Source organism: Apostichopus japonicus, chromosome 6, assembly GCF_037975245.1.
Source record: "Apostichopus japonicus isolate 1M-3 chromosome 6, ASM3797524v1, whole genome shotgun sequence".
Classification (NCBI taxonomy): domain Eukaryota; kingdom Metazoa; phylum Echinodermata; class Holothuroidea; order Aspidochirotida; family Stichopodidae; genus Apostichopus; species Apostichopus japonicus.
The window spans coordinates 13,730,493-13,756,142 of record NC_092566.1 but is presented as its reverse complement, the minus strand read 5'-3'; the positions used below and the strand labels follow the sequence as shown (position 1 = coordinate 13,756,142).

The 25,650-nt window shown below is 36.6% G+C and overlaps 2 protein-coding genes across 6 annotated transcripts in view; both read left to right on the top strand.

Annotated features, from left to right (window-relative positions):
• The window catches only part of LOC139969044 (synaptotagmin-15-like), a 150,542-nt gene extending 139,318 nt beyond the window's left edge, over positions 1-11,224 (top strand). For all 5 annotated transcript variants that reach the window (XM_071973771.1, XM_071973772.1, XM_071973776.1 and 2 more), the window contains one exon: positions 1,853-11,224. In XM_071973771.1, coding sequence (XP_071829872.1) covers positions 1,853-2,160 — 308 coding nt within the window. In that variant the 3' untranslated portion in view covers positions 2,161-11,224. The remainder of the gene's footprint in view (positions 1-1,852) is intronic.
• Positions 11,225-13,240: 2,016 nt separating this feature from the next.
• On the top strand, positions 13,241-24,515 carry LOC139969277 (uncharacterized). Its single transcript, XM_071974193.1, has 2 exons — positions 13,241-16,684; positions 24,444-24,515. Exons 1-2 carry the CDS (start codon positions 15,683-15,685, stop codon positions 24,513-24,515), a joined length of 1,074 nt encoding a protein of 357 aa, XP_071830294.1. The 5' UTR covers positions 13,241-15,682.
• The last annotated feature ends 1,135 nt before the right edge of the window (positions 24,516-25,650 follow it).

The window sequence follows — 25,650 nt, the reverse complement described above, 5'->3', positions numbered from 1 at the left end:
AGACCTACATCAGTACGAAATACCAAGGAGTTTTGCACTTTTTCAAAAACTGGGTATTTCACATTTTTAACTCTCAGTTTTTGCAATATAATACGGGGCAGAATCCGAGACTTTTAGAAGGGAGGGGTGTGACGCTTAATGTCATTGAAGCCGATTCCCGTGCATAGGGGTATTGGGATCCCACCCCAGAAGAAAATACAATTTTAGACGTGAAAATGTCGCATTCTGAGACATGTGGTATTTAAGTTATAGGTCCGCACGCAAAGTGTTTGCTAATACAGATACAGTCTTGTTGTAGGGCTGAATGGGTGGTATCACCCTCCACAACTCTTCCCAAGGATGCAGGTGCTCTGTTAGGTGTATTATAAAGTTGTCGCGGAAGAGGTAACAAATTGATATGCCATATACCAAACTTATTGAAAAAGTTTCTCGTTTGTTGAAATTTAAACTCTTGATTTAATTATAGCATCCTCATGAAATTGTAAATATACTTCATCTAACTACTTTTTTTTTCGTCTTTAAAATACTAAATATGAACAGAGGAATAAGATAAAAGCGATTTGATTAGTAATGACGCATATCTATTATTTCTAATAATTGCAATAAATCGATTTAGTAGTTTTATTTTCACGTAAAAAAACGATAAATTAAAAAGTTTCTGATATACATAACAGACGTAGGGTATTCTTAGTATTCTCATTTGATAAATTGAATGCATAAATCTACAGGATATAGGTTATGACAATAAATAAAAGTATCAATTCCCCATGCAGGCAACAGTAGATGGAGTACAGGATTGTAAACAGTCTGTTGTCGACGAAGAAATGTTTTCCTCACTTATCTTTTTAAATGTTGTGTTGGAATACTTCCAAATGTTCAACAATATTTCCTTTCAATAGACTTTTATTCAAGTTTGACATTATAAATTATCAGTTGAGTGCACTGATTGAATTTTAGATATATTTACATTTGAAATGAAAAGTTACCGCTTAAGAGATAACATACTGCCTGCTACTGTTTGAAAAAAAAAGGAATAGGTATGTAGGTGTTACCCTTGTTTCGAAGAAGCCGGCTTTAATATGTCTAAAGGTCCTCCCTCCCTCTCGAATAATATAGGGTATCTAAAGGTCCTCCCTCAGGAATAATTTTAGACGTAAAATAAATTAACTAGGCTTAGACGAAAGGTTGTGCTCGAAACTACTTTGAAGTTTTTGTGGGGTTTGAAAAGAGGGGGAGAATTACACCCCAATCTGGATCCCTGCAGTCTGGAATCCCCTGAAGTAACTTGTATGTATACTGAACTACACATAGCTGTCATGCATGGCTGTCCAATGGCTCCTTGGAGTTGACTTGTGATCATTTCTTCAATTCAGCCAGAGGGTGTAGGCAAGTTCTTAACAATCATAAAACAAATGGCTCCTGCATGGATAGGGATAGGGAACATAAATACATAGTTCAGCCTATGTCGTCGCCTTCAGATGCATGTCCAGAATAGTCTGTATGGATGGATTGCTACATTTTTGGATTGCTACATTCCGTTTTTGATTGATGTACAAACGTATACCAAATCCATTATAGATTCCGATTGGAGATAGCAGTATAACACATAATCAATCTTCGAAGATGTGTTGGCATTTTCAAACTCATTTGCTACAGTACTACGGAAACCTCCAAAACAAGAGGGGGGGGGGGGGGGTGCGGTTGCGATTACCACCTTCAAGCCAAATGAGCAGGCCTGTCTGTAAATACATCAATATTAAACTCTTTCTTACAACTTTTAGTAAAATTTCATTCAATAGAAACAACTTTATCCCCTCTCTCTCTGATTCTCTGTTTTTGTTTTCATTCGCAGAAACCTACGTAAAGGTCAGACTAGTTTGTGGCAGCGAGAAAATTAAAACAGAAAGAACGCCCTCTATTAAAGGTACTGTGAATCCAGTCTTTGCAGAGTCGCTTAGTTACGTCATACCTGCCTTCTTCATCGAAAGAACAGTTCTTGTTATTCAACTTATGCAAAAGGGGCATTTGCGACGAGATAAACTGCTCGGACAGGTCATACTTGGCCCGTATATTTTGACGGACACTAGAAATTTGAGTCACTTTGGACAAATGCTGTCCGGCAGAGAAGCTGTGAGGAAATGGCACAGTTTGTACTTGTAGTCTTTATACCGGACAAACGCTATAACGTGAGGACTTATACATTTATATCATTTCGAGGAAAACTAAAAATATAAGTGGCATTTGCACTAATCGGGACCAACTTTATGCTTGCTGCAAGTCGTTTACGTAGAGGCTACTTTTTTTTAAAGTCCCTCGTTTTTTCGCACATTAATCGGTAGTTCTGGCAAGCTGTTATACTAAATGACATTAATAGTAAGGAATTGTGTTGGTAAAGTGTAAAACCATGAAAGCCAGTGTACTTTATCGATATTATGAAATCGGGGAATAATTATTTACGTACTTCTGTGGTGGTCACAAGATACAATGTGTTGCGCTGTTAAATACCTCATCCAACAAATTTCCTTCATATGACCAAGAGACAGTTGGTACGTCTGTGGAAACCAATATATCTTGTAGCAGTGATATGAGAAACTTTTACACGGTTTTATATATAACGTATAGCCTTTCCCTGCGTATTACAAACCTGACAAAGACAAATTCATGTTATATTCAACCTTTGGTTTTCATAACATAATTTCACGTTAATTTTTAATGTGAAAATATTGCCTTAATACAGTTGGATGCGTCTCGTTTCGTGTTCTTAAATTACATATTTTACTTCCGGCCAGCGTCACTCGAATGTCTAGCGCAATGTCTCTTAGGGACCTTAGGGATATTTTCTCCTCTAAGAGGAACATTGGCGCTAGTAAGTATTATCGTCCCATTAAACTCGATTAAAATTTCCGCCCGATCGTCCTCGTCTAAAGTTTACTCGTGAAGCCAGTCAATGTATTTGACTTTCCGTTACTGACCGACTCGTAGTAAGACTATACAAGTATAGTTGTTGGAGTTTCTGTAACATGAATGAAGTAGACCAACCAGGTGGAGTTCTTCTCCAAAACTGCCATTTCCGTTGGATCTGTCCCAGTCTGCTGACACGGTACCTTAAAGAATTGAAAAGATACACAAAAACATTATCATTCTGCACGTACATCTCACCCCGAACAATGCTAACAATATTAGTCAAAAACTTCAACGGTTTGGCAAACGAGAGAATAACACACTGCAGAACGTTCTTTATGTCATGCTCCAACCAACTTTGCTCTCTGGCCCTCTTAGGAATTAAATGTCCTCCCCCACCCGTCCACTCTCATTTGAGTTGGATATTTTTACCATGTGGCACCAGGAAAGCTTTTAAATAGATCAAGTGTTCCAAAATAATGTTCCCCAAGGCGCCAGTGTTTAGGCGCAAGTGTTGCATTTTCCGTACATATGGCTATTATATTTATGCTTGAGTTCAAATGCTGTATTTAGCTTCTATTTTTCGATGCAGAGTGTTTAATAAACACTGTGAATAATGATTAGTTAACCTAAACTTCAAGGCCAAGCGACATGTAGCAGCGACTGTTCATAATTTCACTTGGAATACTTACATGACGAAAACTAGCTCATACGTTTTACTAACTTTTGCAAAGAGGGGAATCAATATAATACAATACAGTCATATGGAAACTTCTAAAAGTCAAGGAAAGTAGCTCTCTTATAACAGGCCATAATAGAAAAGTAATTGAAAGGATGTTTCTCCAAGAATAAATAAGACAATAGGCCTAAATACGTACAAATTTAAATATTGTTTGCGTAAGTAGTACAACATTCTCCTTAGTTAGCGGTAAATTGTATATCGGCCGACAGCTTTTAACATGGAATGTAGTAAACAAATGACGTCACTGTTTGCTTACCGACTCTGCACTATTGACTCGTATACGCTTACGTACATGATGTATATACTGTGGGTACATGTGCATATAGCTTATATACACGCTTTGTGATCTAACGACAACGTTAAATGGCTAAGCCTACCGGCTATGCCAATTATAGACACCGACAGCTTAGGACACCAGCTTAGTGGTGGAACACATGGTGTGAGGAGGGGGGAGGGGTTCGACCATACATGTTTAACCATAGAAAAACGAAGACCGAGGATGTGTTTGTTTCGGATAATGAAGAAGAAAGAACGCATTCCTCGAAGGAAAAGACTGGCAAGTTAGTCTGGCCTAGGTATATAGCACTCAGTTAGGCTTAGTAGGCTATGTAGAGTTCGCGACGAAAAAGCAATCGCTTATAGAAGGTATTGAATATCGGTCGGAACTTCCTCGGGCCTAGTATCGTGCAGAGCTACAAACGCACCGAGAAAACTCCATTTTTTTCATGTACGTATTCGGAGCAGACGACACTTGTTTAGTTCTGTGAAAAACATTAGCATATTAGGTACGTTACATTCTGGTTACGGATATAGTACCCCTATGACGTCATGACCCACATGCTCATAACTACTTGAATTATAATACAACCCAGCGTGAGTTTACATATTTGGCATGTTATTTTGTGACATAAATAGGAATGTATGCTGCAAGTTTAAAACAAATCAGTTACGTGTCGCTTGACCTATCCTATAAGGATGACGTAATAATAGACTAATAACGACTGTATTCCGAACTAAGTCAGTGAAACAAGGACAGGAAAGAGGTCTTAAAATTTTACAATGAGATGCAGGTGGATAAATTACGTTTCTAAGACCTGCAATGTGGAAGCAGGGTTGGGGGTTGGGGGGGGGGGGGAGACTGCGTCCATAGATCCAATCGGTGGTGTATGCCGTTAAAACAAGCGGCGTATTTGACTCGTCGGATGATGGTAACACCTTTCGCCGCCACTTTTGTGGCCTACTAGTTTGGAACCGCCGTATGGCGGTTGGCCATTCTGTCTTGATGTGTCCATGGCACGGCTTTGTAGGAGCATCTTGTGAGAAATATGTTTCAATAATCAGGAAAATATGGGAGATCAAGACATTTTGTGAAGTGAGAAAACCTTGTTAACTTGATTGCAACGGGTTTTCAGGAGGAGCAGTTGCACATATGTTCCCAATTTGACATTCTTCCCTTCATCATAAATACGCCTAAACGATATTAATCTTATAACTCTCATTTTTGTTTTTCATTTTGTGTTTGGTTTTCTATGTACTACGATATCCAGGTTTCGTCCTTCAGAGAAGTCAAATTTTCCCTTCCTTGTAGCTAAAGCGTAGACCTCGCTGTGCAGTTTGATCTAACATAGAAAATATGGATTTGCCTTCTGGAAAATCGCAATGATCGTGTCATGGCGTTGTATGATATATACTCATCAAACTATATCATTGGAAAACATGTCAACTCTTTATCAAAGAGAATGTGTCATATTGACACACGATGTTATAGTAAACTTGCATAAGATGGTTCGATAAATAATACTGAAAGGTGAAGTAGCCTTTCATTGGGTTTTGTTTTATCAACAAAGTGATCTGGAAATAATTCCTCAATCGTGGACTTTCCACAAAGATATTTGAGAGAGATTAACTGTAAGGTTAGAAAGAAGAAAGACAAACATATATATGAAACTAAGGTCTTGATGGTAATATCGCTATAGGGGTTCAACAGTTCTTACAGTTTCGGTTTAAATGAAGTATACTGATATATTAACACTGCGTGTTTGGGGCTGTAAGTTTCAGCCAACGTTTTCAAAAGTCTAAAGAAAATGTCTTCGTGCAGGGAGCGAAGCAAAAAGTTTGTTGGTAATGAGTTCTTCTTATAATATTATAAATGCATCCCGCTTAATATGCGAAACACCCTAACCAAGTAGGCAATGGACAATGTCCAGAAGTTCGAAACCAGTAGGAAGGTCGTAATTTCACTGTAGGATCATGCCACAGGTATATCATGTATTATGTTATAAAAAGAGAACACATGATCATTCAACTAACTTTCTGCTTCATTCCCTGCACGAAGATATTCTTCCTTTTCTTCTGACTGATGAAAGGAATATTATATATATATATATTTATATATGGAATACTGTATTCAGTATTATTTTAGTGACAAGAGAGAATATTCTATGCGACGTAGTATGACAGTTAGTCCCGTATGAACCATAATCAAAATAACATTATCTCCGCAGACTGCATATAAGTATAAGGATATACAAGGATAACCTTTACTAAATGCTAATCTAATGATCAACCGCATATGTTAGTATTACTCTGTAGTCTTCATTACTTCAGGCGTTATTGTTTAGTAATGAATACTGGCCTTGGAAAAAGGAACCATCCATATGAACTAGTAAAACAACAAGAAACCACAATGTTAAATATTTATAAAGGTGTATAAATAGCTATAATTTGCGTCTTGTATTGAAGGCGTTTGAGAATAACAGGGTGTATTTGAGAGATGTATATGATTAATCTGAAATGGCTGCTTTTAGCCGAGCCAGTGCAGATACCCTGATTTGGATACCTTGGCAATGTTTCTTCTGATGACAAGGAAGCTGATACTTGTCTGGTGTTAATTACCTGGTGTCAATTGTCTGGTGTTAATTACCATAGCGCCCTCTATATGTATTCACGGTGCCAGGTATTTATAAAGAATGTGCATCCAGACAACAACAAGTTGTCAAACAGTATATTGTTTTTAATATTACCTCTTATAGCAGGATGCGTTGCAGACTTCATATTTCTGCGCATTTCGCGTTCATTGCGGAGCGATGAATTATAACAGCAGTCTTTGGCTGCATACATGCGATGTTACAGTAACAGTGAATATACATGCAACGCAATTAAACGCTTTAAGGATTAAAATGATCCGAATCGGCTAATATAACGTTCGAATTATATAAATGACATAAGACGATAACAACAAAATATAAAACTATAGAAAGTTATTCGTTGTATAAACGGTGCAAGTTGAACAATGCATGAATACATGTGACACACTTTTTGATAAAATAAAACAAGATTCGACTAGAATTATGATTAATATATATATATATATATATATATATATATATATATATATATAACTGATTCCATTGTTCAGTACAGTACATGTAGTACAGAAACTGCTATGGAAGTATTTATTGATTTACCTACTCTGATGAATTATTTCCATTTTGATTACATTTTTGTGAAGGGCTATTTATGTATGGCTATATATTCTATAGATATACGTCCACTGTCACTATTATTCCATTAACTGATTAGACAGTACCCTGAAACTTACCCTACACGATGAAGAGTCAACAACTTCCAGTGCTAGCAGATCATAATGCTGGTTTGTTATCTTCAAGGCATCATAAGGGGTAAAATCGTTTCCATTTTACCCCCAAAGTAGCTTAGAAGACGCTCTCCTGAGGGCATATTTATTGATACTGTGTCAAGTAATCGATGAGGTTTTCATCAGTAGAGCCCGAACCTCTGAAAATTCTGATTTGGTCATGTTATATTATATCTTGCACAATATGAGTGGTATGAATCCCATTAGTTTCATACAGTATATAAATTAGTATCCCCTAGTGCAATGCTTCATCTCTGAGGAAATGGAGAATAAATTTAATAGTGAATTATTGATAATTTCCTCTCTTTCTCCCCCCCCCCCCCCTCTCTCTCTCTGACTAGACCAATAAAGTATACATTGATATTTTTGTCAGTGTATGTTTGACTATAAGAACTGTTAACGGCTACACTTTCTGAGATTAAACTCATCAAGCGATGCCACTGATTGTCGTCTGGAGTATGCAACCGTCTCCATAATATAAAAAAATATCGACTTTTTTTGTTATCAAATTCTATACTGTTAAATGCTTTTATAAAGTACTAACTTTAAATATATTGTGCTGAGAACATACATTTAAAACAAACTTATCCCTTCGATTTGAAGTTCTTTAAGTTTGCTTGATAACATTAATCAATGTAATTGCATATCTATAATGCGGTACTTGTCTATATTATCTATTATTTTAAGTGCAAGGATAATGTATAGATGCACAATGAATTTAGCACATTGCAACGCTCTAATAGAAGAACAATGTGGCCTTCAAAGTTTAGTGACGTAAATGGTTTTGTAAGTCACTTTTATATGTTATTTTAATCTTGGGACAAGAGGGCCTTGTCGCCCCCCCCCCCCGTTTTCCTTTGTTACGCCAGTGCATATTAAACGTTATTAAACCCGGACGTGAAGGTGAACCACGTCACAATACTGGAAGACTTTCATTTCCATTTTGCACGAAACAAAATCTGTTTCCATTATTACGTAATCCGCAATCGTGAATTTACTCAAAAACATTCACTTGTGTTAAAAAATGTTAACAATTATTAGCAAGTTAACATTATTGACTGAATGGTCGGTTGAATGATTGATTGATATAAGTTGAAATTATCCCATATAAACCTGTGACAATAAATAATAACTTAGATATTGATATTTATATGACTGTATTAATGACGTGGAATGAACTTTGTTCAAAAACTCTCAACTCTCAGTATACAATTGCATTTGCTAATTTATTTTGTCTGTATCTGATAGACGATGTCAAATTTATTGAGGAGCAGTGTTTATTTAGAGCGACTTCACAGCTCTTAAAAGAGCGCTGCTACTATTGATCTAAAGTGACTTAAGAGTTAGACCAATTAACTGTGCCTATGCTCATAAGAGTAACGAGCATGCGCATAGGTACGCATATGGTTTGTTTGCCATACTAACTATTCTTAGTTCCTGGTATAGCAAAAATGCAGTGTTTGTTTTTTCATCTCAAATTTTCCTCTCTTTTTGAGGTCAGAAATCATGCTAGACCTTAACATGAACTTATCATCAATTTGTTTGAATAATCTCGTTTCTCATACCAAAGTATATTGATTGAGTTTTCCATCTAAAATGTTCCTCTCTTCTTGGTGTCAGAAATCATGCTAGAACTTTAAATGAACTTATCATCAATTTGTTTGAATAATCTCGTTTCTCATACCAAAGTATATTGATTGAGTTTTCCATCTCAAATGTTCCTCTCTTCTTGGTGTCAGAAATCATGCTAGAACTTTAAATGAACTTATCATCAATTTGTTTGAATAATCTCCTTTTTTCATGCCAAAGTATATTGATTGATTTTTACATCTCTGAAAGATGATTAGCAACGTCTTCCTCCAACCCAAGGATGAATGTATTACTTTTCAAACCTTTAGTAGAAATCCATGCCGAAGAAGCCGTGTTAGGACATACTTGGTAACCTGTACCTGGTAACCTATACCTGATAACGTGCTGGCAACACTTTTCTGTATGTTTTTATTCTGATATAGATTCCCGTATTGTCTTAAAAAAGGTTTCTTAATAAGAGTAGATGAGTCGTAGGCCTATGTTACTCAGATAACGCATATAAGAGAGTGATTGTCAATATAACTTTGACGGGATTCCGCTTTTAATTTATTTTTCTTGTTTGAAGTAGACGTTCTTATCAGCGAATGAAATGTGGACGAAGTGTTAGTAATCTATCAGAGCATTGATCAATTGTATTAAAGTACCAACTAATTAAAGAACTAATTAAACTTAATCAACAGTGCCAAAACATAATTCATGGACAAGTTTCATTTTCAAAATGCCGAAAGGAATATCTTTCGATAAAAAGCATGCCCTCTTGGGTAATTTGAATATCTTAAAATTACCCAACATTCCCATAGAGAAAAATGGTGTAAGTACAAATAATCATTTGGCAATTTCAGTAGAGTAGCCTAAGGTTTTTTATCGCATGAATTGAGACGTGCGTCACTATGAAGTTGAAACCAAAGGTCTCATTGAATATCAATTATCAGTTTATCAATTTAAGCAGCTATTTGAGTTAATAATGGAAACAAATGCAACCAAACTATATTCTATAGCAATGTAGGTCATCAGCTTGACAAACCAAGTTAAATTTTAATTAATAATGAAATAAGAAAGTTTGAATATGCAAAATTTGCCTTTAAATGTGCTAGATATTCTTGTGAGAAAAAAAAGGAGCTTGCTGATTAACCTACTTTTGGTGAATACATTTGAGAAAGTGTCTTAATATAGTCAAATAGAAACCTTATTTCGAGTAATCCCCAATAGGTGTGAAACATTTGACGACGAAAACAGTAAGAGCTGAATTAAGAAAATGACTTTTCGGTACGTCTGTCATGACTTTAATACCAGGTACAATGCACGAGAAGGAAAGGATTATTTTTGTAACATTCACAAAGATGAAGAAATGGAAACATTAGGTAAGCAGGTGGTCGCAAATGGTGCATGGTTAGAGAAATAATTATAAATATTATTAATTAATTATACTTACGTCATTATAAAGATGTATCAATTCTCTGTTATTTTAAGAAATAAAACCTACTTTGCGACGCGGACTGCAAGTTGTTATAGTCAACAAATGGAGAGAAAAACTAACAATTAATTTCACCTTTTCTGTAATATTTTGAAGGAAAATCGATTATTTGGTAAGTTTGGTAAAGATGTACTCAACTTACCGTTATTGGTAGTATGATTTTCATCAAAAATTCCATTTAGTATAATATAATAAGTAGGTACTATTTTGTTTTAAGCAAGAACTTCCCTGTTCATGAGAGCCTATTATGACGGTGTGGGTGATTGGGAAGGTGTATTTTCCAAGTGCAAATCACGTGGGACTTTGGTAAAATGTCAATTACATACAGACTGCTACGTGAAGCGTCTATCTCAATGTTAGATCCCTAACTTGAGAATTGGTAATAGCAAGTAGAAAAATATGAAGACGACAATTTCATCATCACTTTAAAAAGAACAAGTTTAAACACTTTAAAGTGAAACTTGTGTATTTGGAATGACCGCTTTATCCAAACATTTTTTACTGTTACTTTATTATGATATAGCATGTACGGTCAATCATAATGTTCCAATTATCCAGTCTGTCTTGCTTACCAAGATATGTGAACTAATGTCACTGCTGAATATCCATCGTTATTTATATTATAAATAAGTTATTATCATCGATGAGTAATGCTTTGAGTTAAGTTTCATTTCTGCTTTGGATAATTCTCAATCATATTTGAATGTTTTCTTGAGAACATTTGCTATTTCATGAACACGTTTTTATTGTAACTTTATGGATGCAATCTGGAAGATACAACATGTAAATATTTATATCATTTTTCGTAAGCTTATCAAATCTGCTTCTCTTATGCAAAAAAAAATAAATCGGAGAAAATACACATTTTACCTGGACTATTTTTAATTTATGATTTTTTTCGTTTATGATTCCATAAATATATTTCATTTGTTTGCACAAATGATGGTTACAGTGATCCCTATTGTTAGATAAGGTGCAAACTCTGTCAAATTCAGTATAAAAAAAGAGAAAAAGGAAATATGAAACACATTTGACTAAACAATACTGCGTATGAAATACCAAACGGATAACGGAGACACTTTCGAATCAGCTTCCAAATGCAATACAGTTTTTGTATCACACCTTTGAATTAATAAAACCAATTACCGTTGGAGACATGTTCAGTGTAGTTGAATAAGACGAGAAATTAATCTTGACATTTCAGTTTCACTTATAAAATAGGTTAAAAGACTGCCTATTTCCTTCTGCAAATAAGAGAAGCCTCAAGATCTTCCTCAGGCTGTAAAACCGCTGACATGCTTAATGTTGCTTGATTGATAGGTTTCGACAGGGTGACGTTCATATTATTTCAAGTTGCTGCTATATAATCTCCCTTGATAACTTAATGTGCTTCAGTTCTATAAGTCTTTCCGTTACCAAGGAAGGTTTGCTAAGGAAGGTACCATACGGTTTCTAGGTGTAGATTCAACAGGAAGGGGACATTTTCGTTATATTCCAACAGAATCGGTTGTGTTTCCCTTACATAAACTTATTTAAAATGTAATTTGAACGGATTTTACATTTCTTTGTTCGATGTGATAAGTTAAAATACACACTCTGTGAACTATGTTCAACAAGTACAATTTTCTAAACCTCAAACGTGTAACTTGAACTTTCTCAGCCTATATTTTGGAATGTATTCACTGAAACAACAAGGAACCTAAGATTACAGCAAACACATCTAGTGTCTAAACATGCAGATGATAATGTTTGTGATTTAGTTCTTTAGCTGCTGTGCATCTCTTGTGATCTTTATCACCATATTATATGGTAGAGATGATTGAAATGGGCAACTTAATTCTAAGAAAATGACATAATTCGTCCCGAAATCTGATCCATCTTTATTTATGACGTGAATCATACGGTAGCCATGAGTTGTCGGATATGTAACATCATGGTGCTTTTTATCAACTAGCTTTTCTTTTTGTGTTCAGACATATCTTCAATGTCAACACGAATAATGATGTTGTTGGAAAAATAAGATAAATGTTATATTGAACACACACAAACATTAAACAAGAGGGCAATCCACGGAGTTGCATATCTCATCGCCAGCAAACACTGATTTCAAATCAACAAATTTACTATTAGCTACGCAATCTGGCAGTACCGTTTTTGAAAGCTAACATGACTCATATATTTTGTCGCATTTCGCGTTCAAATGTGCGCGTCTCCCGCACACGCAAATCCCATTCAATGGAAAACTCTACAAAAATTTGAGCGCTCGTGTGATGTCGCACATGCCTGATATTATTTAATACATGGATTTTCAAGTACACCCAAGAGTACACTACTGATAAGATGGAAAAAAAAAACAATTTGACAATGAAAATTGTACATAAGGACCTGGATGGATTTCCAGGTCATGTTTCTTCTACAGTGGACATTAGGGTTGAACTTTTGACCTCGCGGTTTTTAATCAAAACTGTCTGGATTGACATAATACATGACCGACTGAATACGTCATAGTGTAAACTAGCCAATGATATCAGCTTCTTTAACATTTCTGACACTCCTACATAGGGATCTAACCCAATGAAAAACCCTTGCGATAAAAACGCCCCAAACAATTACTATTCATAGATGCGCGCAATCATCGTGGGGTATGTGCGTTCTTATACGTAGGTGTGCACACGCTTGATATCAATATCACATATATACACGTATACATGAGCAACCGGACAAGCCCCGCCCATGCAACCAATCGGGATATAGAATGATTGGGTTGGCTGGACTATTGACAGCTGTGAAATTGACAATGGAATTGCGACTCTTCCATTGAACAAATTGATATGTACATTATTTTGTAAACCCTACACTGAACAAGACTAGACTTGGAGTCTTGACTCCAGAAACTGGGTACTGGTATAAAATATACATTTATCATTTAACCATGTGACCTTTGACCTCGGTTCCCATGGAATCCTTATATTTTGATAGTACCTGACCTTTTCATGACACCTGTGGGGGTTCTATGTCAATTCAATGTTTCCTCTGAGTTAAAGCAAAACAAAATCATGCACTACTTTGACCTTTGGTTCCGGGGGTCTGCGAGACACAATAGAGCTTTTAACTATTTGGGACCAAAACATGTGAATGGCCGATCCGCAAATGACACGCTGTGAGTTTTGGGTACAACAAACTGAGGCGAGGCTGTCGATGATCTGAGTGATGGTTGTAGCTGAAGTATGTCCGAGAGGAATAATGTAAACGGCGAACAACAAAGGACCTAATACCGATCCTTGTGGCACGCCATACACTAATTGTTGGATCGATGAATATTTGCCTCTTATGAGAACACGTTGAGATCATCCAGACAAGTATGATCTGAACCAGGCAAGAGGAATTCCATTTACACCCAGCAGATAAACTTCATGGTCAATGGTGTCAAACACTCTACTCAAAATCAAGAAGGACAAGGATTGTTACTCCCTAGCTCTCCATTGCCCGCAAGATGTCATTGTGAATCTTGATTTAGGCATTTTCAGTTGAATGAAACTACTTATAAGCAGATTGTAGTGGCTCATGAAGTTCGTTCTCGGTCATGTAGTTTGCAACAAAGCGCTCGAGCACCTTGGATAAGATGGGAAGGTTACTAACAGGCCTGTAGTTCTTCAACGAGTTTGGTCTAAACTAGGCTATTTGAAGAGCGGCGTGATAACACCCTCCTTAAAGGTATCTGGAACAATACCAGATCTGAGCGAGCATTTAATAACTGCTATTATAGTTGGCAGAAGAGAGTCCAACGACGATCTAGCCATCCACGAAGGCAGAGAATCAAGAATGCAAGACAGGCTTGGTGTCTTGGAAATTATCTCACGAAGATCGTCCTCATTGATTGTATCAGATGTGTCCCAAGAGTGAGAAACGGGAGATGGCGTGGAAGACTCACCATTTCGACAGATAATTGCCCCGGATGGTTTCAAGTTTACTTGCAAAATACGTTGCAAACTGATATGCCAAGTCTTTGGCAGAGTCATGGTCCGGTAGTTTGTGGATTTCCTTTTCTGAAGAATGTCATTTATGGTACGAAACATGGACTTCAAATCATTTCCGCAAATCAATGATCATGTTGTTGAGGAAAGAACACTTGGAACAGTACAGCTCAATGGTTTAAGTATTCTCGCTTACTTGAACCGTTGAACGGCGCCGATGTTTAATGCCGGCTGCGTCTCGTTCTCTGTTGTTTTTGTATGTTTTCTGGCTTTGAAACATTCCTTTCAAGTCGTTTTGGTGTCATCGTGTACCTTGTATTTGTGAATTCCGAGTGACTCGTTTTCTATTTCGTATTTTCCTGCGAGGATGTCACTTTTTCAAGTCCTATCTTCGTCACTACTGTTCATTTGTAGCCTTCGTATACTCTTCATTGGCTTACTGTGTGCGCCTACCATAGTAGGTATGCTTAGGCCTCGTAGCCGGGTAAATAGATATTCCGGGGTTCATTACACTCCTCCCAGTAGTCCTGTTATCTGCCTCAGCAATCCGACATTCCATTCGTACACAAAAGATGAGCTGTTACGTTACAGTAATCCAGTCTATTCTGGTCGCTGCGCTGAGTAGTTAGATCTTTCAGTGCTTGGTAGAATATTGGATTGTGGAATTGGGAAGACACCTACCACTAAACAAAGAGGGAAACGTGCAGGTAAATTCAGGGATCGGTCAATAAAATTCAAAGAGTCCAAACGTCGTAGTGTAAACATTAGCAATGTTATCTATCCTGAGTGTACTGGCTTGCCAGGACGGTCTCCCGTGAAATTCACTATGGCTCTCATAAATTTGCATTCCATTTGTGCTAAAATTCCAATGGTCTTAGATCATTTTGTGGAGAGTAATCTAGATGTTTGCCTTGTCACCGAGACTTGGATTAAGGAGATCGACGATATCACTCGGGGTAAGTTGAATGCTGGGGGGATTAAATTTCTTGTTCAGTCACGTCTGGCTAGAGGAATTGGTGGAGGGACGAGTAGTTTATTCAAGTCGAATATTCACGCTGTTTGTAAAGACAAGGGGGAAAAGAATAGTTTTGAATTCTCGGTTTGGTCCCTGCGTTATAAGAATTCTAGTGTGGTTATTGCTTTCATATACCGTACTCCGTATTCTAGTGCCCACCCAGTTTCAGTCACTAGGTTTTTGGATGAGTTTGAGGAACTCCTTGTCGGGCTACTCAATTGTGACCAATCCCTAATTATATGCGGGGACTTTAACATACATGTTAATAAACCTCATGACACAGCGGCTGTTAGGTTTAGCTCTATCCTGGATACTTTTGGGCTGACACAACATGTCAATTTCTTTCCCTACACATGTTAGTTGGAACACTCTGGATCTGATTATTACTCGTGATTTAGACAACACCCGTGTTCTTGGTGTACACGACTCCGATTATGCATCAGATCACTGTTTTGTTCACTGTCAACTAGAACTACCAACAGTCCCATTGCATATTAAGAAGGTAGAGTTCCGCCGTTTATCCGCGATTGATTGGCATAGTTTTGAGTCCGACCTGAAAGCTAGTGATCTAATCGCAGCTCCTGCGAATGACCTAGGTAGTTTGTCTTCACAGTACGTTTCTTGTTTACGCTCTATTTTAGATGAGCACGCCCCTCATGTCACGAAGACTATTACTGCTCGTCCGACAGTTCCATGGTATACTACCGAGTTGAAGCAGCTCAAAGTTGAGCGTAGGCGCTGTGAAAAAGTTTGGAGAAGAGACAAAACTCCTGAGAATAGGTTAAAATTCACTGAAGCTAGAGATGCTTTCAAACAAAATTATAGTGAAGCATCCGATGCCTATTATGACAACTTGGTGGCCTACTGTGTGGGTGACGGTCGGAGGTTATATGGCGTGGTTAAATCATTCTTTGGTAAGAGTACGGATACATCCTTCCCTCCACATACGGATAAGTCACAGCTGGCCAATGAAATTTTGCAACACTTCAACTCCAAAGTACTGAATATTCTTACTGAGCTCGATGATGAGACTACCACCTTCAGCTTTCATAGCAATTCCGACCCTCCTAGTGCCTCTCTGGAACAATTTTCGGAGGTTTCAGAATCGTATGTCTCGAAGTTACTGCAAAATTGTTCGTCGGCCAGTTGTGACTTAGACCCAGTTCCCACAAAGATTGTTAAATCTGTCAGTGCTACTCTTCTGCCTTATATTACTAGGCTTATTAATTTGTCAATAACAACCGGTGAGTTCTTGGAGTCTTGGAAGAAAGCTGAAGTTTGTCCTCTTCTTAAGAAGCCTACTCTCCCACCGGAATTGAATAATCTCAGACCGGTGAGTAACCTCCAATTTATCTCCAAGCTTGTGGAGAAAGTTATAGCCAATCAAGTTTTGCAACATTGTAATCGTCATTGCCCTTTACCTGTATTTCAGTCCGCATATAGACAGCACTATTCCACCGAGACTGCCTTGCTCAAGATTCATTCAGAAATCATGCAGTCTATTGATAAACACAATGTTGTGCTTATGGTACTTCTAGACCTCACTTCCGCCTTTGATACGGTAGATCATTCTGTTTTGGTGAACATGTTGGAACATGACTTTGGTATTAAGAACACTGCTCTCAGCTGGTTCATCAATTACCTTGGGACCAGGTCACAGTTTGTCTCGCTAGATGGTGTATATTCCGAGGAAATCCCTGTTGAGCATGGAGTTCCACAAAGCTCGTGTCTAGGTCCGCTGTGTTTCACGCTGTACACTGCATCTCTATTTAATGTCATTTCTACACATCTGGACACAGGTTTTGCTTATGCTGATGATACTCAGTTGATTCACAGCATTAAACCGCAGCATAACACCACAGAAATTGATGCTTTCAATCTTATGCAAAATTGTATCTCTGATATTAGGGATTGGATGGCTGCTCATAAATTGAAGCTGAACGATAGTAAAACTGAGTTCATTATTCTCAGCACTCCAGTCCAGCTCACAAAGGTCGTCAATAAGTCTATCAAAGTTGGTGGTGCTTCCATTGCTTTTTGTGATCAGGTCCGCAACCTCGGGGTTATTTTCGACAAACACATGAAAATGGATAAACATATCAGTAAAGTTTGCAAGACCGGTTTCTATTATATTTTTAATCTAAAGAAGATTAGGAAACATGTGCCTTCTAGAACTATGAGCACATTGGTTCATTCATTCATTCATAGCCATTTGGATTATTGCTATAGTTTGCTCCATGGTATTCCAGGGAATCTGATTCAGAGACTGCAACGTCTGCAGAACAGCGCAGCCAGGCTTGTTGTAGACTGCTATGACTTCAACACACCATCGTTGAGTATCCTCCATTCTTTGCACTGGTTGCCTGTTGAATTCAGAATTAAGTTCAAAGTACTGCTCCTGGTGTATAAGTGCATTCATGGAATGGCACCCGCCTATTTGTCAGACGATCTGTCCTTCCAGGTCAATACTCGTTATACCTTGCGGTCTAGCAATACACTCACTGTTCCCAGAACTAAACTGAAAACCTATAGCGACCGTGCCTTCCATCAGCCGGGCCCAAGCTCTGGAATGGTCTGCCCATATCTGTGCGGAGTTCTCCCACTCTCAGTCAGTTAAAGTCTTGCTTGAAGACTCGTTTTTTCAAGTTGGCGTTCTATTAGGGTTGTACAGCGCTATTGAATACTTCGTAGATTTTAGCGCTTTATAAGTTCATTTATTATTATTATTAACTTCTCAAAGTCTACCTGCGAACCTCACGGACACGTTTTGACTCTTCCCTCAATCATAGACTTCCGGTCACCCTGGGGTACCCCACCATGGGTTACCCCCGAGAGTAGCTACTCAGGAAAATAAACCATTACTATGGCAACTGTTGCTATGACAACTGACATAGCTGTATTTGCCCCAACTGGCAAATGAACTTCAATATCTCATCCTCCGTATGGGAGCGATGATATAAAAGCATCCGTGGTGAAGTATATCAGTGGTTTAAATCTATTGTTGAACCTATATGGTAGTTATTTATATTAAAAGTATCAGCATATTGACCCAATGTCCAGACCCCATGGATTAAGTCTGACATGCCTTACAAATGAAACTGTAAACTCAGATATGCAAATGGGCCACGTATCAATGAGAAATGATTATAAAGGGAACTTTCTACAATTATTTTTCATCAATTCCGCACTGATCACACAATGTTATGGGTGTATGTGTCCCGCAAAAGTAATTTTAATCAGTTAAAATTGCATTCACGAGCCAGATATCGAAACGGGCTTTTGTAGTTACCAGTGCTGAGTTAATGGGTGTGTTTGCTACGGGTGTGAGATTGTGTTTGATCAGCGGTATTCAAATAATTTAGAAGATTATTGTTAAACCTGTCACCATATTATCAATTAGTGTAAACATATTATACAAATGGCCACTCTAACATCGATGATTACATCCAACTGAAGATAATCTAGGTATAGCGCTAGTAAACGTTGAATAGGGTTTGTATAGGTTATATGTGAATTCTTTAAGAACAACTAACCTATATTATTAAACAATAACATTTTTGTAAGATTAATGCTACCTACAACAATTTGCTTTATATTCAAGGTGCAAGATTCATACTAAACCTGAACATGGTGTTTGAAACTATATCGGCAAGCCATAAACTATACATGACTGCTCTAATTTCGTATAGGGTCAACGGACGGACGGTAACGTTCGACACACTGTAGCGACCTGTTTAAAACCTTACCTCGATCCTCTCGGAGGACAGATCAAATTAACAGAAAATCTTCAAATTGATTGAGACTTATTCGTTTTGATTTTAGAGCAATATTTCCTGTTTCCTGCTGCGATTTTCATTAGCCTCTGTAGAGCCCCATGTGACCCCAAAGGTGTTAGAAGAAGATTGGTTCACTTGTAAGACGGGAAATAAAAATGCAACATAAAAGAGGTAAAAGGTTTACGAACTGATGGGGAATGGATTTCTTGAATTGCATTTTAACAATAGGATGTTTCAATAAAAGTGGGACGTGAAATCCGTCTTTAAAGGAATCGCCTTATGGTTATCATATCATAGAGCATTAAACTGTTAAAAGGCAAAAACACGAATATCTATAGAAAGTTGTAGGATGCGATGATAAAAAAGAGCTACTGAAGATAAGATAACGAGATATATCCTCATGAAACATGATCGTCACATAAAAAAAAAGATAAACTAATTATATCCAAAAGTATTAATGTTGTGCAATGTACGGAGACATGGAGTGGTCTGGGAGACGAGAGCTACTTCAAACAAGTCGATTGCTCTCAGTTAAACCAAAGTCTACCACTTATAAGAAACCACTGTGTGCCTCTCCGAGAGTTTTGTGCCAATTCTTGAAATTTCCTGGAAAACTATACATTTGCATATTTTTTTAATATTTTGCAGATATTACTTTCGCATTAATTTGTTTTGTTTATACTGATCAATATGATTGGAAGTCAAAATGTTGTTATATATCTGCAATGTTTATCTGGCAGCTTGGATTTTATTATGTCACCAAATCACTTCTGAAGTAGTACTCTTCTAGATATCAATTATGAAAACTACAGTCACTCATAAATTACACATAAGAAGTTAATTTGTGGTCTTACTTTGTTGGTAAGATTTCGTTTATGCTGTGTGCTGGAAGCCTATTATGTAGAATACACTTCATTAATATCAAAATTGCATATGAATACAATGCCATCTGCCTTAATGATATGATGAACCTAATTGATGAAGCTCTTAATTGCTGCCAGAATCCATTTTTTGTTGAAATATTGTATTACTGACATTAACGTACTGAATTAATTGTTGGGTCGTACAATGTATAATAATAAAGGAGTGTACACTACACCAGTCAATAAGTTTCATTTGTGACTTCGCCTGTTAAAATGATAATTTACAGCACTAAGAATTGCAAAAGGAAACATAATACACACTTTTCATATTAATATATTAACTTAATAGTACGTTTTTTCATTTGTCTGTGCTTGTTTATTTTTCCCTCATACACATGGAAAGCAATATGGAAGAGTTTGTTTGACGCATCTCATTTGAAACATATAAACTTTAAGAAATATATGAAACACTGAGGCACTATACTACTCGAGATTCTTACGTGCACTCAAATGTAAACATCCTCACTAGGAAATATTCATAAGAAATACACATGTTTGTGAAAGATATATCGGTAGGAACTGTTCTTTTTTTCTGCAAGGTATTGTACTTTCTAAATAATATATCTTTACAATAAAGAATAACTGAATATCATATGTCATTTACGTACAACTGATAAACCAAGTCACGAAATGGCAAAAAAGGAACTTTTGAGGAACTATTTAACCTTCAAAAAGAATGATTTATTTCGCTCAAGTGAAATAAAATAACGAACGACATTCGATACGAGGTACAGCCTGACGATCTTATAATGGAAACCGATCAACATACTGATGCTTGATTAACGACTAATTATGTTACCTATTAATCATTTCTAGAACTGATGTACAACTCTGTCAGAATTATTATAAAGGATATTAAGAATCAGTGACATTTTCAGCCAGCACTAACTTTTTTCATTCTACATTTTGCAGTTTTACTTCAAAAAAACCTATAGACAAACTTTGTGTCGAGATTTCTTCATGTCACTTGAGACAAGTTATTTGAGAAACCTACAATATCAGTTGTACATGAAAGGAAGAGGCACACCTAAGTGTACAATCCTTATGGCAGACAGAATTCATCAATAACTATTGAAATGATATAGAACTGAGGAGGAACCAACGAGGGACAATATCAAACCTGAGTAACATGATTAGTTTCTGATCAGTAGCACAAAACTGTTACATCTACCCGTTAACCTCTAACAAGCTTTACTCGTGTCATCGTAGAGAGCATGTCTATATAACTTATAATAATTTTCATTTCTTTTCCTTAAGTTTTGTTCTGTTTGCAGGTTTTCATTGAAATAGTGGCATTGTATGTATAACTTTAACATTTTCACTGAAGAGACCGCGTGCCAAAAGACAGTTAATTATGTTTCCTCCAGTTTCCACTTTTACATAATCATGATGATGACGCAAGTGTTGTTCTTACGCAGACATTGTTATCGCTATTTTTCATCATGTAGTAGCCTTGTGTAATGATAGCTAGAAGTACTCTGACAGGTGGGGGTCAAGTGCTCTTGGAATGACAGCTTGATATTCAATCGATTTTGAAGGAAGACGTTAAGAACTACTCAAAAGATGATATCATATGAAATCATTCTTCAAAGGATGTATACTTCTGTAGTGTTCCACGAAACAAACTTGCGGATAAAACCTTGCGGGATAGAAAACGAATGAGATAAATTAACGCGATTAGATATACAGGATTTTTATCAAACATCTCCCTTTGGCATTATTACTTCCGAAAAAGCTTACGGATAGATTGCAAATATTGAATCAGCGGACAACTGAAAGCAACAGGGAAGCATTTAACGTTTTATAACATTGTCCCTTATTCAGTATTTCTATTTCAATGATTAGTTTTACCTATATTTCTTTTCATTATTCCACTGAACTGCTGCAGTCATATACGATTTGTAAACAAGATTCTATATTTGGTGAATCACATGGTATCCTTCACGTCAGATATGACTTCACACCGTAGTTTGTGTGCAAATCACTTTCAAACATGTTACATATAATTAACTAACCATACTGGATGAAAGCAGACCGCTCGTACAAACGTGGTGCACAACCAGCTGGTTATTGGTTTAACCCACTCGACGACGCATCTACCTAATATGAATATGTTTGTTATTGCATAGTTTACCATGGTGGAAATCAATTAAGTTTAAGTTTCCTACGAAATGAGGTTACAATTTTCATACATACATTAATTATAGCTCTCTATGCCATTAACTACTACTTGTTATGGATTATTGGGTGATGAACTAATGTTTAAACACATCAACGTGAGCTTTTGATCGTCAATCATATCCGTAGACCCTATCTTCGTTTACCTTGTTCATTTTTACAGTTTCTTTTCTTTGTATTTTAAAGAAAAGTGCCAGTGTTGACGGACCGATACATAACTTATTCACCTACTTCAATTGAAAAACATTATATGAGAGTTTCGTAATTGGAAATATATTGCTTTTTGCTCATGTTTATTTCAGATCATAGTTTGAGACAATGTATTCAGTCCGTACTTTGCTGACAGGAGATACTACACTAAGAAAGTAATTTCTTTGAAAAGGTTTTGAAGTGAATTATGAAAGATTCGTGGTACATTCTATTATAAACGCAGCCAAACCTAGATGTAGCTATTTCGACTGTCTTTTGGCACTAATATGAACTATGTATCTCAGCAATCATAAGAGATTACTGTTTCGGCGACCATTTTTGGTCATTTGTATAGATCAATAATATGCAACCTTCACGTTTAATAACGAAGTATCGGTTCTTTCTCGAAACATTAATCGCACAAATGTTGAGCAAATGTCTTGACCTCAATATGCAAGTTTGAAAAAAAAGACAACAATGTACACAGTGAGGAATTTGTGCTGGGGTTCAATGCAGTCATGGATTAATCCGTCGAAGGCTCGCTCTGCTCCTTAAAAAGCGGGTGAGATCTGAAGTGTTTAAGTCTAAATAATATTACGTGATAGTACCATAGATATAGTGGCGTACAATATATCTTACAAAAGCGTGAACTTGAAAGTTGTCAAGATATTTCGGTCTGGATGTCTGCCTTCAAAGCAGTATTTTAAGCTTCGTTCTGTATTATTTTTCAATTAACTTTTATATCAAAATCCCCGAACCAAAACAGGGTATAGACCCCCAAAAAAATCATTTCAAATAAAGAAGCAAAATTTTTTCCGAGCTTGTCTATTTCATTTGTTGTAACAATTATCTTAAATGGATGATTAACTTTATTGATTACTCGTTCGTTAGGGTTGCTTATTTTGATCAATCTCATTCTCTCTGTATAGACTTAGTAAACTTGACAACCAAGCAGAGAAAGCTCCTCTGAGGTCATACGAATTGATGGGAAATGACCACAATTGCTTTAGGATGATGAAGGATACTATAAAAGCCAATCGAGGCACCTGCTCTAATCTTTACATGGAGCAATGCCATCTTTGCTGTTTTTGATGCCGTTGATACTACCTGCCAAGCTTCAGATGAAATTCTCTTCAGCCGTTATTCAATATGAAGCAAGGTGCTACTAAAATTGATTGATATTACTGTATGAACAAAAAAATCATCAAGACCAGGGGCCGGCCATTCCCGGGGTATATAAAGTCGAGAATTTTTGCTATAAGAGTTTTGTACAGGTACAAACAATATAGCATGTTAGCTATCAGTTGTTATCATTATTCAAATATACATTCCCTTATACTGTTTGTGATTTTGCAATTAATTGTTGAAAATATAAATGCTTAATTAGCAGTCTGTTCATTACAGATTGTTTGCGTTGACTTCCGAAATTTAAATACATGATGGCTAGGCGGGCAAACAACACTTATAGTATAAGGAAATGATCAAATAAGCAATAAATTGATTTTTCAAATTACTCAGCAAAATCCATGTATTAAAGGCTTTAAGGCTGAAAGGCTTTCCACACAAATTAAATACCATCGCTTGGGATGCCCTGTCAGCTCCGAAATTTGTAGTGTCACCTAATTATGTAAATAACCTTGCTTTGTTGTTTGTTACATGCCAGACATTATTTGTCAGGAACAAAAACATTAAGGGCTGCGCAAATCATGAAGAATTTGGAAGTGGTAATTTTAATATCTCGAGTTAAAGAAATATTGTTTATTTAACATTTTGTTTATTTTTTACGACGATTCTTATAGCAAATCACCCAGCTTGCTTATTTTATGTCTACTATTGTTAGCATGCATGGTCATCAGAAGTATCCTGTTTAAGACAATTTGTTTTTTGCACAGTGTTGTTCTTGAAAACTTATTACATCGTGACTAGTCAAAATATTTAATTGCCTTGAAATGGGATTTTGGAAGTGACATAACTAGACAGGTCCTGTTTCCGATCTGATTCATTTTCATACCACTGTTTATTACAGTTGTTGACGTTCTCTCCCGATAATCACCGAATTGGGAATTCAAGCAAATCATGTCCGCAGCAGAAAGCCTGACAACGCCATATCCGGGATTCCAGAGGTGACAAATGTATAAGAAAAGTCCAGAACATGTTTTAGAATGGTTGAATGTGACTTCTTATACTGCAGCGGGCCCTGTTCCTTGCTTCGCCACTGAATTCTGGTATCAATGTAGCATCAACGGTTTCATGAAATCAACCCCCAAAACTGTTGCAAGTAATTTCTTTCCACTTTATTTATTTATACATTTCAATTATTCCGTTATGGCTTAGAAAACATTGGAAAGACAAAATCATAATTTGATATCATAACAAGGAAGAAAATTAATGACTCAAACTCGGAAGTGACCTCATACGTTGACAACGAAACGTCAAGAATATAAGATGAAGCCATGTTATCTCTTGCCAAAACACTCAACTGATACTATCTACCGATTGAAGAATATTTATCCAAGGAATTGACAACAAAGATTCTTTCACGTCACTAGTAAACAATTTTATTAAAGTCTTCCCAGAAGACTGTACTGAGACACCCATTATAAGAGCGAATTTGAAAGGTCGTCCTCTTAGAAATTGTCTTGATTGTGACGCAAACACAATTCGTTTACACCTTTGAATAGTTACTGTTTCTACGAAGAACTTTAATTGCCCTTTGTTTCAAATGTTTATTTAATTTATCCACCATTTTACTCTAATTGTGCTAACTTTTGAAGCCACTTTTCGCTTTGGTGATCTCGGTTGTCTCCAAATTGTTGGTCCGTGATGCTCTCGCTCCTTCGAAACCTCTTTCTTTCACATTATCTAGGTCTCGAAACACACATAATCAAATCAAGTCACAGCAAATGGAGAGAAAATTGATTCAAGTCTTTGACGGATCGTGAATAGGGAACTAATTTACATATCTAATGAAAGTTCGCAATTGCATTAGGTTGATGTAATCAAGCTAACGAGGCGGGGAAGGGAAACCTTTTTTCAATGGAAATGTATATCAAATACCAAGTTACCCATAGGTCAGTGTATACAACTCTTGGATACAATGGAAACTTTTAAGTCATGACTTAGTTCAATGACAAAATGAAGAATGAATTCTTCCCCTCGTTTCCAGCATTTTACTCAATTACACGGTCTGGCATTGAAATTAATGTTTAGATAATTATTAGCACATTTTAACA